General features: G+C 35.5%; 4 protein-coding genes across 4 annotated transcripts; 2 read left to right on the forward strand and 2 right to left on the reverse strand.

The window, feature by feature from the left end:
- The first annotated feature begins 5326 nt into the window (after positions 1 to 5326).
- LOC120359329 (RWD domain-containing protein 1-like) lies at positions 5327 to 5994 on the forward strand. The gene is made up of 2 exons (XM_039456463.1): positions 5327 to 5572; positions 5816 to 5994. The coding sequence occupies exons 1-2, from the start codon at positions 5327 to 5329 to the stop codon at positions 5834 to 5836; spliced, it is 267 nt and encodes an 88-aa protein (XP_039312397.1). The 3' UTR covers positions 5837 to 5994.
- A 1048-nt stretch (positions 5995 to 7042) lies between these two features.
- Positions 7043 to 7631, reverse strand: LOC120359330 (transcriptional regulatory protein AlgP-like). Its single transcript, XM_039456464.1, has 2 exons — positions 7587 to 7631; positions 7043 to 7516 (listed from the first exon to the last, which is right to left on the reverse strand). Exons 1-2 carry the CDS (start codon positions 7629 to 7631, stop codon positions 7043 to 7045), a joined length of 519 nt encoding a protein of 172 aa, XP_039312398.1.
- Positions 7632 to 7754: 123 nt separating this feature from the next.
- LOC113006090 (atherin-like) lies at positions 7755 to 9137 on the forward strand. Its single transcript, XM_039456466.1, has 2 exons — positions 7755 to 7799; positions 8802 to 9137. Exons 1-2 carry the CDS (start codon positions 7755 to 7757, stop codon positions 9135 to 9137), a joined length of 381 nt encoding a protein of 126 aa, XP_039312400.1.
- A 1314-nt stretch (positions 9138 to 10451) lies between these two features.
- Positions 10452 to 11029, reverse strand: LOC120359331 (RWD domain-containing protein 1-like). Its single transcript, XM_039456467.1, has 2 exons — positions 11023 to 11029; positions 10452 to 10871 (listed from the first exon to the last, which is right to left on the reverse strand). Exons 1-2 carry the CDS (start codon positions 11027 to 11029, stop codon positions 10561 to 10563), a joined length of 318 nt encoding a protein of 105 aa, XP_039312401.1. The 3' UTR covers positions 10452 to 10560.
- Positions 11030 to 14310: the final 3281 nt, after the last annotated feature.

Genomic DNA, 14310 nt, shown 5'->3' on the forward strand with positions numbered 1-14310 from the left:
TTCTCCATCCCCCCCTTCCATTCTCTTACTTCTTTTCCGTGCCATTCCCTCAACTCATCCTTAATCTCATCCCATACCCATAATTTCTCCTCAATCCATATTTTCATATAACCTACTCTTACTTTCCTACCTTCCCTCCTTATTCTTTCCGCTTCCTTCCTTATCCACCACTCTATCCTTCTCTCCTTTTCTGTCAGATCATCCACTATCCACTCCCTTCTTTCCCTCAGCTTTGCTTTTCCTTTCATTACTACAATTTTCTCCCCTACACTTGCTAATCTTACCCATACCATTTCCCTTCCTTCCTTATCTTTTTTCCCTATACTCCTTATCCCTTCCACTCTCGCTGTCGCCCCCGTTGCCCCCACTATCTCTTCTATCTCTTTTCTTAACCCCTCTATTCCTTTTTCCTTTGCTTTCACTCCTTTTATTATTATATTCCTCTTCCTTTCTTCCCTTCTCCTTTCTTCCCCCTCTAACTCTATTCTCTTCATCCTTTCTTCTAATTCCTTCATCTCTCCCTTTCTCCCTCTCTCCATCTGCTTTACCCCTTCCTCTTCCTTCCTTTCCTCATCCCCTTCCTCTTTCTCCTCCCTCCCCCTACCTTTCTGTATCTCTTCCACTCTTTTCTCTAAACTGTCTAATCTTTTCCTCATTTCTTCAATCCATTCCCTCATCTCTGCTTTCCCCTCCTTTACCTCTCTTAATTCCGCTTTAATTTCCTTAAAACCCTCCCTTATTTCCCTTAATATCTCACTCAACCCCCCTTCTTCTTGCCTTTCCAGCTGTTTTTTCGGCTGCTTTTCTAGCTGTTTTTCCGGCGATCTCACTACCTTTATACTTTTCTTAAAGATATCTGCCTGTAATGCATCTATCTCCTTCCTTTTCTCTCCTCTTTTAAACGCCTCTATCAGCGATAGACTATATGCTCTATCCCTCATCCCCTCTGCTTTGCTCGGTCTTCCCACCCTCCTCTTCTCTTCCCCTGTCCCCTCCTCTACTTCCCTTTCTCTCTCCTTCCTTCCCTCCTTTCCTTCCTCCATCTCGTCTTTCCTCTAACCTGCCTACTTCCTATTCACGAGTTTATTTACTTGCAGTCGGGTTGTAAATAAAAATAAAAAAAAAACAAAAAATTTTTTTTTTTAATTAAGCAATCTATTTTTTGTAGAAAATATTTATAATTATTATACCGCTGTAGCAAATGCAAAAATATAAAATCATATATTAAGATATTAAATCGATTACTCAAACGTTACTCTAATTCAAAATTTCCCGCTACTGCACTTACTCTCTCCTGCTCTGCTTCTCACTTCTACCGCCCGATGTCGCTACCCTCCCTCTTTTCTGCTTTCTCTCTACACTCTAAACCTGCTCTCCCGTCTAACCTCCAAATCCCGTCCCAACCCTACTATCCCTCCTGTCTCCCTATTCTCTTCCCCCGGCCCTTTACCCTTATTCACCCTCTGCCACCAGCCCCTTCCCTTTCCCTTCACCTCCTCGCACTTCACCACGTCTCACCCTATCCCTTAATACCTGTTTATCACTCGCACTCTCCACACACACACGTCAGTCACTCTCGCTACCGGAAACGGAAGTCCTATTATATTTCTGTTATTTCTCTATAATCTATTAATACGTGTTTATTTATATATTTACATTTGTTTACATATATGTAAGATTGCTGAAAGAAAATTTAAAGAAGGACAACGCTATTCTAGCTGATTTAGCACGTATATGAAAATATATTTGTAAGAATAATGAGAATGAGGTTGGACACGATCCCAACACTAAAAACCAATCTGAGATTGCAAATGTGAAAAATGTAAATAGTTTTCTTCCTGTGAAAGATATTAATAACTTTAATACATTAGAGCAGTGCTCGGAGTTAGTTGCTCATTTCGAGCCGATTCTCGAAGCGACGCCCACTGTTCCCCCACTATTCGCCGCTCGACGATCGAGCCGACGATTGCGCGGCTGGCGCTCTGCATCAGGAGCGTCTCTGAGTGAAAAATACGCTGGTTGCGTAGCATTCGAGAAATTTGTCGTAAAAAATTTTTCTTTTTACATAATTTTTATAAATAAAATTTTCTGTTATTTATAGAAAATTTTATTTATAAAAATCTGTTATTTACATTTTCTGTTATATATTTTTGCAAAAATATAAATGACAATAATGTACGATAATTAGAATTAAGATAAGTTTTTCGCATCACCTTTGAAGTACTATTGCAGATGCGTTTTTTAAAGTCGTTTTTCTCGTATGTCTATTTGACTACAAAAATATCTAAGAAGATTATAGAATATACGTTTCAAGAATAAAATATTTTAATGTAAAACATTTAATTAAACACGAGAACAAGAGAATTAACTAATTTTCTTAAAAATTAATTTGATCTTCTAAGTCGTTTCTAGGACATGCATCATCTTTAACGCGGGAAAAGAATACGATGCTAATAAAAATTTTAATTTTTTTTCTAAAGAAAAAGCTCTCATCGATTCTTGATTTTACAATTTTGTCACTTAATGAAATGTTGCTCATTTTTTCAATAGTTAAAAAATTTTTGAACGACTCTATTGCTATGATAAGGCATTTCTTTACAAATTTCCCTTTAGTGAACGGCTTAAAATTTTAACAATTAAATTCAAAATTAACTTACGTACTAAAAAAAAATTACGTACGACGCTGTAAGAGCTTCTACTGAAGATGTAGCATTATCGACATAAGGATTCGAACCTTATATTTGTAGAAACTAAAAACTTTTTGATGAATTTATTTTAAAATTCCTCAATCAAATCGAATATCTTCTTGTCCATATATTTTGAATACTCACTTGTGTGTATGTTTAATATTATAATGTCTGACGATGGCATCTTTTACGGCAGATAGTAACTACATAAAAGGTGGTTTTATTATATAACAAAATTAATGCAAAACAAATTTTCACGCCTTGTCAAAAGATTACACATATCTATCCATTCCTTAAATGCATTTAATGGTAATATTATACTAAAAAAAAGGAAATAATGTTTACAAGTTCACTATTATACTTTGCTTGTATTTTTATAGCGCGCACTTACTCCTGCTGCGCGCTGATATGCAATTGTTTTTCTTCTTTCGCTGTTTCTCAATCAGGAGGCGCGGTCGCGTCTCGCGGTATTTTTTTTTTTTTTTTCCATCATCAGCGTCAGCGTCATCATCAGCGTCAGCGTCAGCGTCAGCGTCAGCGAGAAAGACCAACGCCTCTTTTACGCGAGTCAGCGAGTTCAAGCATAATGAGATTATCAGATCTCAGTAACGGCTGAACCGATCAAGTTCCGAGTAGTCTCAATCGATAGCTTGGGGAAAATTGCATAATAAAAGTGTTTTTATTTTTTCTCTTCGTGCCCTACGAGCGGAGATATCGCGACGCAAAGTCCAAATCTCGACGATTTACATTTAAGATACGTCATTATTATTATCGTCGCCAAGCGAATCTTGTCCAGTACATATTTTCGACACGAGTAACGAGTGGCGCTCGTTACTACACTATATTAGAGTCCCTAGAAGTGGAGAATCTGGACATTTCGGGGTTCCACGTGATTGGACTGCACCTAAAATGGCAGCACCAATACAGATCCTTATTTAATCCTCTTTAGCCAATGCGATAACAGCATACAATACGTTTATGTGCACACAATGATAAACATACACACACATAAGGTATACATATGTATATATATATGTTATGTACATACACTGACATATTCATCACCGACATTTTAGGGGCAGATGTCCAGACTCTCTACTTCTAGGGACTCTACACTATATCAGCCCGCATGCAACCATGTGATGCATCACGATGGCCGCGAGTGTCGCGACAATGATTGCCGTGATATCATGGCTTTCCTAACCTGTAACCTGAACTGAATCGGCAATATATCTCGGTTTGCGGGGCAGACATTTTCTTTTTGCCGATCGTCGCTAAGAGAAACTTGTATACGTTTTCGACACGGAGTGGTGCTCATTATAGCCGTTTTATGTGATTATGGGTGCGTTCTTTTTCATGCATAACATAACATGCGATTCACGCATAACATAACATGCGATGCATCATTTATCCTTGTTGTTTTTCAACTAACTAACGTTAAACGAGGATATATAATGCATTATGCACGTCATGCGCATCTCATGTGATGTGATGCATTTATATCGTATGACCGCATTCATGATTGCCGATTTGACAGATTATCTAATCTCAAAAGTCATCAACAACAATATCTCGCTTCGCGAAGCAGAGCGACACTTTTCCTGCTACATTCGTCCGTTTCGTATTAAAACGCGTCGAATCAGCCTGAATTCATCAATATCGAAGGAAAGTCACACATCAATAGATAATTTATCTGTATTTAACAATATATATTTTGCTTGCATTACTTGTCCTACAATATGATAAATATCATAATCATAAACATATACTATGTGAGATTTTCCTTTCTGACTAAAAATCTGTTTAATTATAAACAATTACAAATAATATAATAATTCTTGATTATAAATAACATTTTGATTGTACATAATTTGATTGCTTCAATGATGAGTGTTTGTTCTTGTCTGTTGCAGTGTTGTTGTGTTTAATTAATTTATCATCTACTACTTGCACCACCATTCGATCCCAACACCTGAGCAGTATCCTTCACGCATTTTGTTTATGATGGGAGTACACATACGAGTGATAGCATTCAATTCAATATCAATATTATAACTTAGCGGGCTATAAGTGTGATTGATGACTTCTATATATTATGAATTTTGTTGCAGCGACACTGGAAAGTTGATCTTCAAGCCCACACAACCCTCTTATCCCCATGAGATTTAGAGTATTTGCAACCTCTTGATATTTTGAAAACTTTGAGTTCTATTAAGTTGTGCACATGTGATCTTTTTATAATATATATAAAATATTTGATTTATATAATTGTCTGAATATTACAATATTTTGTGAATTTTTTAAAGCTCTTACGATTAATAAAAATTCAATTTACAGAGTATAACTGAAAAAATATATATAATTAATGTGCATTACTTTTGTGTAATAAAAAAAAGATTCGTTGAGCATCAACATCGAATTTGTAAAAATTATTTCATTTGTCAAGAAGCAAAAAATTGAATTTTTTTAAATGACCAGTTTATAAAACTGAAGAATATTACTGTTGTTATAGAAAGATAGAAATAGAGGATTGTAGAAAATTAGAAAATGCTATCTAATGATAACGTTGAATTTTTTATAATAAAAATTTATGGGTTTTTGATATAAACATGTATATATATCACATAGTTTTTACATATATGTCCAAGTATCTAGATGAGTCACTACTCATATCAATTTTGCAGCAAAAGAATTTGGAGGATGGATGTAACGAGAAATTGAAGGCACATCTAACAGAACAGATGTATGAAAATCTTGGAATGGTAATGGTTTTTACAATGGTCAGTGCAGCTCAAGAATGGCTGAACGTACAGTGGCACAAGATAAACCTGAGGAGAGAGGAGACTGCGGCACAAAAACTGAAGGAGGAAAAGGATGGAGAAGGGGTAAGACTAGTTTTCCTCATTGTTCTTTTGAGATTTAAAGACTCTAATAAGTAATTACATAAAATACAGTCTGTTATGTAGATATCACATTTCTAAAATAAGAAAAACGATGAAATTAGATTTCTCTTTAATTTTACTTTTCCAGAAAATTAGGAACACTTAGTATCTTATTATCACAGTTACTTTTTTATTTGTGTTTAAAATTTTATTTGTGTTTAAAATATTGAATTTATTTGTGTCTAGAATATTGAAAACACGGGCTAAGACATTCGAAATATATTCATTCACACAGACGACAATGGTTTTATAGACTACTTGAGAGAACTCTCGTAACTGTCGAATCTTTTCCAAGCTGGAAAGAGAACTTTGATGAAGAAATGGGCTACACAAAACGGAAAGAATTAGCGGATAGCGAGGGCAAAAAGTTAACAGGCAGGGTATTATTTTTTATTTTACATAGAACTATTGTTTCTTTTAAATTTTATTAATAACAAAATCAATATTTATCAATATTATAAAGATATAACAAATTGTTTTTATTGGTAAATTTTTTCATTGAAAGAAATATATGAAGATATATACAGATGTAAAGAAAAAGTAACAAGACTTCTTTTTATTTGTTGAAAGCTGGAGAACTTTTTAAAATCTGACTTTTATTCTATCTATAAGATATTCTATATTGATATTTTGCGTATCAACTTTGGTGACATAGGTGATGCTGTAAAAGTAGAATGAGACAGTTTGGTCCAAAACCTAGACGATGATGAGGACGATCCAGACGATGATGAGGACGACCCAGACTATGATTCAAATATCTCGGATGATAGTGCCTAAACAAGCTTGATTCAGTAGCCATCAAAGTGATACGTGGAACAAATTAAATTTAAGGAATTTACTGAGTTATTACAAAGGGAAAAAGAAAAATGAGTAAAATGTATATCGCATTCTCGCGAAAAAAATAATGATAAAGATGGAAAATAATTCTTGTTTAGGGAGGAAAGAAAATTGTATTGTTTCTTATATTTTTTATATGTTATCTATATGTTATTTATATGTTAATTATCTATATGTTATTTATATGTTAATTTTATTGTTTCCTATGTTTCTTATATGTTATCTTATATTTTTCGGCAATGCCGATTATGCGGTCGCATTTCTGAGATTTAAACTTATTAAAAATGTTAGGATAGGTTAGGTTAAAGAAAGTTAAAAAATATATTTTATATATTTATTTTTATTGATATTTTAATATTTTTAATAATAATTATAAACATTAACAACTTTTTGGCCCCTACGCCCTCCTCCACCCCATCCTCTTCCACCCCGTCCTCTACCGCCCCATCCTCTTCCGCCCCGTCCTCTTCCGCCCCGTCGCCCTGCTTTCTTCCAGCGAGCTGTAAGAATTTTTTATATTACGGTAAATAATTTATAAAATTTAATTTAATAGTATAAGACTATATATATAATAATCTATAACCTACGTTTGGTTTCTGCGGCCGATGGTGCGGCTGGCGGTGCGGCCGGCGGTGCAGCTGGTGGTGCTGCCGGCGGTGCGGTCAAAGGTGCGACTAAAGGTGCGGCCGGTGGTGCGGTTGGTGGTGCGGCCAGTGGTGCGGCCAAAGGTGCGGCCGGCGGTGCGGCCGGTGGTGCGGCCGGCGGTGCGGCCGAAGGTGCGGCCGAAGGTGCGGCCGGCGGTGCGGCCGAAGGTGCGGCCGGCGGTGCGGCCGGTGGTGCGGCCGGAGGTGCGGCCGGTGGTACGGCCGGTGTTGCGGCCGGAGGTGCGGCCGGTGGTACGGCCGGTGTTGCGGCCGGAGGTGCGGCCGGTGGTGCAGTTGGCGGTGCGGCTGGCGGTGCAGCCGGCAGTTCTTCATCAGTTTCTATCAAATCTTGTGCAGCCCTCATAGCTGCTTTATACATTTGGTCGTTAGACGAAATGTCTGACATCTGTAAAAAATGTATTTATTATTTATTATAAATTATCGCTTTTATTTGTAAAGCGAGGTGAAAAACTTACGCCTATATTAGAAGTTGGTGAATTTTCGCACGATTTGATTGTCATGTACAATACAACATCAACGAGAGGCGCGGTTACATTTATTTAAAATCGATTCGCGAGTCGAGCGCCTCCTGAGATCATCGATCGATTGACAATCATGACCGTGGTGGGGATAGAAATATAGATATGGGGGAGGCCCACTCTTGCATAGCTGCACAACCATATGCAGAAGTATATTGATTGGTCCGTTAGGACATGCATAATGAATTGGACCAATCAATTTTCTTACGCTTATAGTTATGCAGCTATGCAAGAGTTATTACTACGTTTACACGGTCCGATTTACGTCGAAGGGCCTAAGCAGAATAGTTGACTTTTGTGATTGACCAGTTTCATAACATTGATGTTATAACTTCGGCGTAAATGTTGGTTTGTAGGCTATCTACAATAAGCTATTAGTCGATATCATAACTCATAAGCCATTAAAATTTACCAATCACAGTCAAATATGAAGAGAATATTCGACTGTGATTGAGCAATTCTTATGGCTTATGACTTATGATACCGACTAATAGCTTATTGTAGAAAGTCTATTATGCAGGCCGTAACCGCTATAACAAATTATGCCGGAATTTGTAAGAAATTGACCAATCATAATCGATTTTTAGAAGAATAATCGACTATGATTGGTCAATTTCTTATAGATTCCGGCATAATGAGTTATAGCGGTTATGGCCTGTATAAATCAACCTTTACGCCGAAGTTATAACATCAATGTTATGAAACTGGTCAATCACAAAAGTCAACTATTCTGCTTAGGCCATTCGACGTAAATCGGACCGTGTAAACGTAGTAATAGTAATAACTCTTGCATAGCTGCATAACCATAAGCGTAAGAAAATTGATTGGTCCAATTCATTATGCATGTCCTAACGGACCAATCAATATACTTATGCATATGGTTGTGCAGCTATGCAAGAGTGGGCTTCCCCCTTATCTATCTTTCTATCCCCACCACGGTCATGATTGTCAATCGATCGATGATCTCAGGAGGCGCTCGACTCGCGAATCGATTTTAAATAAATGTAACCGCGCCTCTGGTTGATGTTGTATTGTACATGTCAATCAAATCGTGCGAATGTTCACCAACTTCTAATATAGGCGTAAGTTTTTTACCTCGCTTTACAAATAAAAGCGATAATTTATAACAAATAATAAATACATTTTTTACAGATGTCAGACATTTCGTCCAACGACCAAATGTATAAAGCAGCTATGAGGGCTGCACAAGATTTGATAGAAACTGATGAAGAACTGCCGGCCGCACCGCCAGCCGCACCGCCAACTGCACCACCGGCCGCAACTCCGGCCGCACCACCGGCCGCACCGCCTGCCGCACCATCGGCCGCACCGCTGGCCGCACCTTCGGCCGCACCGCCGGCCGCACCAACGGCCGCACCGCCAACCGCACCACTGGCCGCACCTTTGGTCGCACCTTTGGCCGCACCACCGGCTGCACCGACCAGCTGCACCGCCGGCCGCACCATCGGCCGCAGAAACCAAACGTAGGTTATAGATTATTATATATATAGTCTTATAATATTAAATTAAATTTTATAAATTATTTACCGTAATATAAAAAATTCTTACAGCTCGCCGGAAGAAAGCTGGGCGACGGGGCGGAAGAGGACGGGGCGGAAGAGGATGGGGCGGTAGAGGACGGGGTGGAAGAGGATGGGGTGGAGGAGGGCGTAGGGGCCAAAAAGTTGTTAATGTTTATAATTATTATTAAAAATATTAAAATATCAATAAAAATAAATATATAAAATGTATTTTTTAACTTTCTTTAACCTAACCTATCCTAACATTTTTTAATAAGTTTAAATCTCAGATATGCGACCGCATAATCGGCATTGCCGAAAAATATAAGATAACATATAAGAAACATAGAAACAATAAAATTAACATATAAATAACATATAGATAATTAACATATAAATAACATATAGATAACATATAAAAAATATAAGAAACAATACAATTTTCTTTCCTCCCTAAACAAGAATTATTTTCCATCTTTATCATTACTTTTTTCGCGAGAATGCGATATACATTTTACTCATTTTTCTTTTTCCCTTTGTAATAATTCAGTAAATTCCTTAAATTTAATTTGTTCCACGTATCACTTTGATGGCTACTGAATCAAGCTTGTTTAGGCACTATCATCCGAGATATTTGAATCATAGTCTGGGTCGTCCTCATCATCGTCTGGATAGTCCTCATCATCGTCTAGGTTTTGGACCAAACTGTCTCATTCTACTTTTACAGCATCACCTATGTCACCAAAGTTGATACGCAAAATATCAATATAGAATATCTTATAGATAGAATAAAAGTCAGATTTTAAAAAGTTCTCCAGCTTTCAACAAATAAAAAGAAGTCTTGTTACTTTTTCTTTACATCTGTATATATCTTCATATATTTCTTTCAATGAAAAAATTTACCAATAAAAACAATTTGTTATATCTTTATAATATTGATAAATATTGATTTTGTTATTAATAAAATTTAAAAGAAACAATAGTTTTATGTAAAATAAAAAATAATACCCTGCCTGTTAACTTTTTGCCCTCGCTATCCGCTAATTCTTTCCGTTTTGTGTAGCCCATTTCTTCATCAAAGTTCTCTTTCCAGCTTGGAAAAGATTCGACAGTTACGAGAGTTCTCTCAAGTAGTCTATAAAACCATTGTCGTCTGTGTGAATGAATATATTTCGAATGTCTTAGCCCGTGTTTTCAATATTCTAGACACAAATAAATTCAATAATTTAATCACAAATAAAATTTTAAACACAAATAAAAAAGTAACTGTGATAATAAGATACTAAGTGTTCCTAATTTTCTGGAAAAGTAAAATTAAAGAGAAATCTAATTTCATCGTTTTTCTTATTTTAGAAATGTGATATCTACATAACAGACTGTATTTTATGTAATTACTTATTAGAGTCTTTAAATCTCAAAAGAACAATGAGGAAAACTAGTCTTACCCCTTCTCCATCCTTTTCCTCCTTCAGTTTTTGTGCCGCAGTCTCCTCTCTCCTCAGGTTTATCTTGTGCCACTGTACGTTCAGCCATTCTTGAGCTGCACTGACCATTGTAAAAACCATTACCATTCCAAGATTTTCATACATCTGTTCTGTTAGGTGTGCCTTCAATTTCTCGTTACATCCATCCTCCAAATTCTTTTGCTGCAAAATTGATATGAGTAGTGACTCATCTAGATACTTGGACATATATGTAAAAACTATGTGATATATATACATGTTTATATCAAAAACCCATAAATTTTTATTATAAAAAATTCAACGTTATCATTAGATAGCATTTTCTAATTTTCTACAATCCTCTATTTCTATCTTTCTATAACAACAGTAATATTCTTCAGTTTTATAAACTGCTCATTTAAAAATATTCAATTTTTTGCTCACATGTGCACAACTTACTAGAACTCAAAGTTTTCAAAATATCAAGAGGTTGCGAATACTCTAAATCTCATGGATGAGAGGGTTGTGTGGGCTTGAAGATCAACTTTCCAGTGTCGCTGCAACAAAATTCATAATATATAGAAGTCATCAATTACACTTATAGCCCGCTAAGTTATAATATTGATATTGAATTGAATGCTATCACTCGTATGTGTACTCCCATCATAAACAAAATGCGTGAAGGATACTGCTCAGGTGTTGGGATCGAATGGCGGTGCAAGTAGTAGATGATAGATTAATTAAACACAACACTGCAACAGACAAGAACAGACACTCATCATTGAAGCAATCAAATTATGTACAATCAAAATGTTATTTATAATCAAGAATTATTATATTATTTGTAATTGTTTATAATTAAAACAAATTTTTAGTCAGAAAGAAAAATCTCACATAGTATATGTTTATAATATTTATCATATTGTAGGAGAAGTAGTGCAAGCAAAATATGTATTGTTAAATACAGATAAATTATTGATTGATGTGTGACTTACCTTCGATATTGATGAAATCAGGCTGATTCGACGCGTTTTTATACGAAACGGACGAATGTAGCAGGAAAAGTGTCACTCTGCTTCGCGAAGCGGGATATTGTTGTTGATGACTTTTGAGGTTAGATAATCTGTCAAATCGGCAATCACGACTGTGGCCAGTGTGGCCATCATCATGGATTACACGGTCATTCTTATGTACCTTAAACTAGCCAATCACAAGTTTTCTCCGAAGAATGAAATAACTATGATTGGTTAGTACCAATTGTAACTATGGATGTTACTATATCCGATTAAAGAGGAAGCACAGTGTGTGTTTCCCGCTTAACGGTAACGTGAAATTGTGATTTCGTGTGAAGACTAATCCAGACCAGAGACCAAAAGGAAAGGTCAATTATATTTCATCGATATTGGAGGTAAGGTTAAGAAAGAAGATTGCGTTTCTTTATGTAATATTTTTATCTATTCCTAATTTGAACAGTTATCAATTAAAATTTCGGTTCGCAGGTTAGAGTGACACTTTTGTGTCCTGTACATTGTGTGAACATCAATCTGAGGTGAGTCATATTTTTTTAGACTATCATAATACTTTATATAACGTGTGTCTGAAACAGCATATGTGTAAATATAAATTTAATTAAAACAGATTAATTTTTTTTAGAAAAAAAGCTTAAAATTATGAAGTAGTCTATTTAAAAATCTCGTACAGATCTCTTGCAAAATTTTATTAAGTACATACTATAAAGTGTCACATAGTATCCCACACAACACATGGACGTCCTTCGAACAGCTGATTTATGTCCTGAAATATCCTGTTTATGTTTCTGTATTTCGGCCGTCCGCAGGATGTTCGAAGGATGTACTTTGGACGTCCCGTTATGTTATGTATATGTATTATATTATCTGACTGCGATCGGTGCAGATTCAATTATAAGAATATAGATAGATACATTATAAGAATATAGATAGATACATTAATGCATTAATCATAATTGCATTCATTATATATATTTGGAAATTATGTCGATCTAATTTCTACACATGTCTTCTTTATATCCAAAGGACGTACGGGTTTAATAATTTCATATGTAATTTTTTACTTTAAAAATCAATATTTTTACTCAATTTTATGTTAAAAAATCATATATTACAGTATTTTTTATATTTACAGAACTGATCTTGTTGCATGCAACTTTACATAAATTTCTTTTAATCATTGAACTATACTCTAACTGGAATGGGCACTAGTCGCCAGAAAACGTGACGAGAGAGAGAGAGCCATTTCGAAGGGCCATCTCTCTTTGTCAGTACAGTCACGTTAGAAAGTTTTGCAGTACCGGCACATGAGAATAGATAAACGAGTGACTTGAGTGACATACATAAATAACACAAAAGCAAAATTGTATTATATTTTTTTAAGTTTTTAAGTAACTTTTTAAGTAAAAGTTAATTTCTTCCTTGTTTCCACGAATTCCGTTACATGCTGTATTAACATGAAAACAAAAAAGAAATTTAACTTTTGAGTAGGAATGTAAGGTGAATGCTGACGCATGCGCAGAGGACGCTTAGAAAAAAAGAGGTGGCCCCTTGCATCATGCTATTTCTATCACGTTTTCCGCTTACGGACGTTATATGGCAGTGCCCATTCCAGTTAAAGTATAGTTCAATGCTTTTAATAGAGGAGTAGAGGGTATTATGGCTACTGTCAACAATATGGCTACCCCTATTATCTTCGTTATTATTAGATGACGTTATTCTAACAATTGCTTATGGGCTTATTCATTTAGTAGCCTGCCGTTTTTTTAGTGATGCTAATATGCTAGTACGTAATAACTGACAATTGTTATAAGGTCTTTTTACTTTCGATTTAACTTTTATTCAGTTGTACACTTTTCGAGTTATACAAAGTTAAAACAATAAATGTATGATTTACGAAATAGTTGTCCATAATATATTTATAACATATTAAAGGATGATGTAGTACTGTTGGCAAAAGAAAAAGGGAAGATGAGAAAAATGATAAGAATAAGAAAATATATGGAAAGGAAGAAGTTGACAGTCAGTGTGAACGAAAGTAAAATAATGAGGATTCAGAAAAGAAGGAGGAAGAGGTGAAGGAAGTATAAAATGAGGATTCAGAAAAGAAGGAGAAAGAGATAAAGAAAGTATAATGCTATATGGGAAGGAGATATGGGGTTGGGAAGAGAGGGAAAAGGTGGTGAAAAAGATATAAGAAAAATACATAAGATAAACACTAGGACTAAATTGGAGAACACCAAGGTACATGTTAAGAGAGGAAATTAAATGGGACGAGAAAAATTGATACATGGAAGCGGGAGTGAGTTAGCGAGAAGATGTCTAATAGAGATAAGAAAAGGAAAGTTGAGAGAAAGATCAAGGTGGAAAGAAAGAAGAAAAAGATTCTTTGAGGAAAGAGGATTTGCGGTAGAACAGAAAAAAATTTAGAGAAGAAGAAAAAGAGGGATAGTGATAAAGGAAGAATAAAGGAAAGAGGATAAAGCAATACAGATGTAAGAAAGTTTATAACAGGATATATAATAAAATAAAGGTCGAAAGTAGTAAGAACATTTAAATAAAAGAAAAGATGAAAGAATGATAAGAGCGAGATTTAGGCTGGGGAACGAGCTAAGAGAGGGGAGATACTGGGAAGGAGTAGAAGAAAAAAATGCAGAAGATTCGGAGAACT

This window comes from Solenopsis invicta, chromosome 13 (genome assembly GCF_016802725.1).
Source record: "Solenopsis invicta isolate M01_SB chromosome 13, UNIL_Sinv_3.0, whole genome shotgun sequence".
Classification (NCBI taxonomy): Eukaryota; Metazoa; Arthropoda; class Insecta; order Hymenoptera; family Formicidae; genus Solenopsis; species Solenopsis invicta.

Coding starts and splice junctions, on each gene's coding strand:
- LOC120359330 (XM_039456464.1), bottom strand. CDS start 7,631: ATGACAATCAAATCGTGCGAAAATTCACCAACTTCTAATATAGGC. Junction 7,517..7,586: donor CACCAACTTCTAATATAGGC/GTAAGTTTTTCA, acceptor CATTTTTTACAG/ATGTCAGACATTTCGTCTAA.
- LOC120359329 (XM_039456463.1), top strand. CDS start 5,327: ATGTCCAAGTATCTAGATGAGTCACTACTCATATCAATTTTGCAGCAA. Junction 5,573..5,815: donor AGGAAAAGGATGGAGAAGGG/GTAAGACTAGTT, acceptor ATTTGTGTCTAG/AATATTGAAAACACGGGCTA.
- LOC113006090 (XM_039456466.1), top strand. CDS start 7,755: ATGGGGGAGGCCCACTCTTGCATAGCTGCACAACCATATGCAGAA. Junction 7,800..8,801: donor CTGCACAACCATATGCAGAA/GTATATTGATTG, acceptor CATTTTTTACAG/ATGTCAGACATTTCGTCCAA.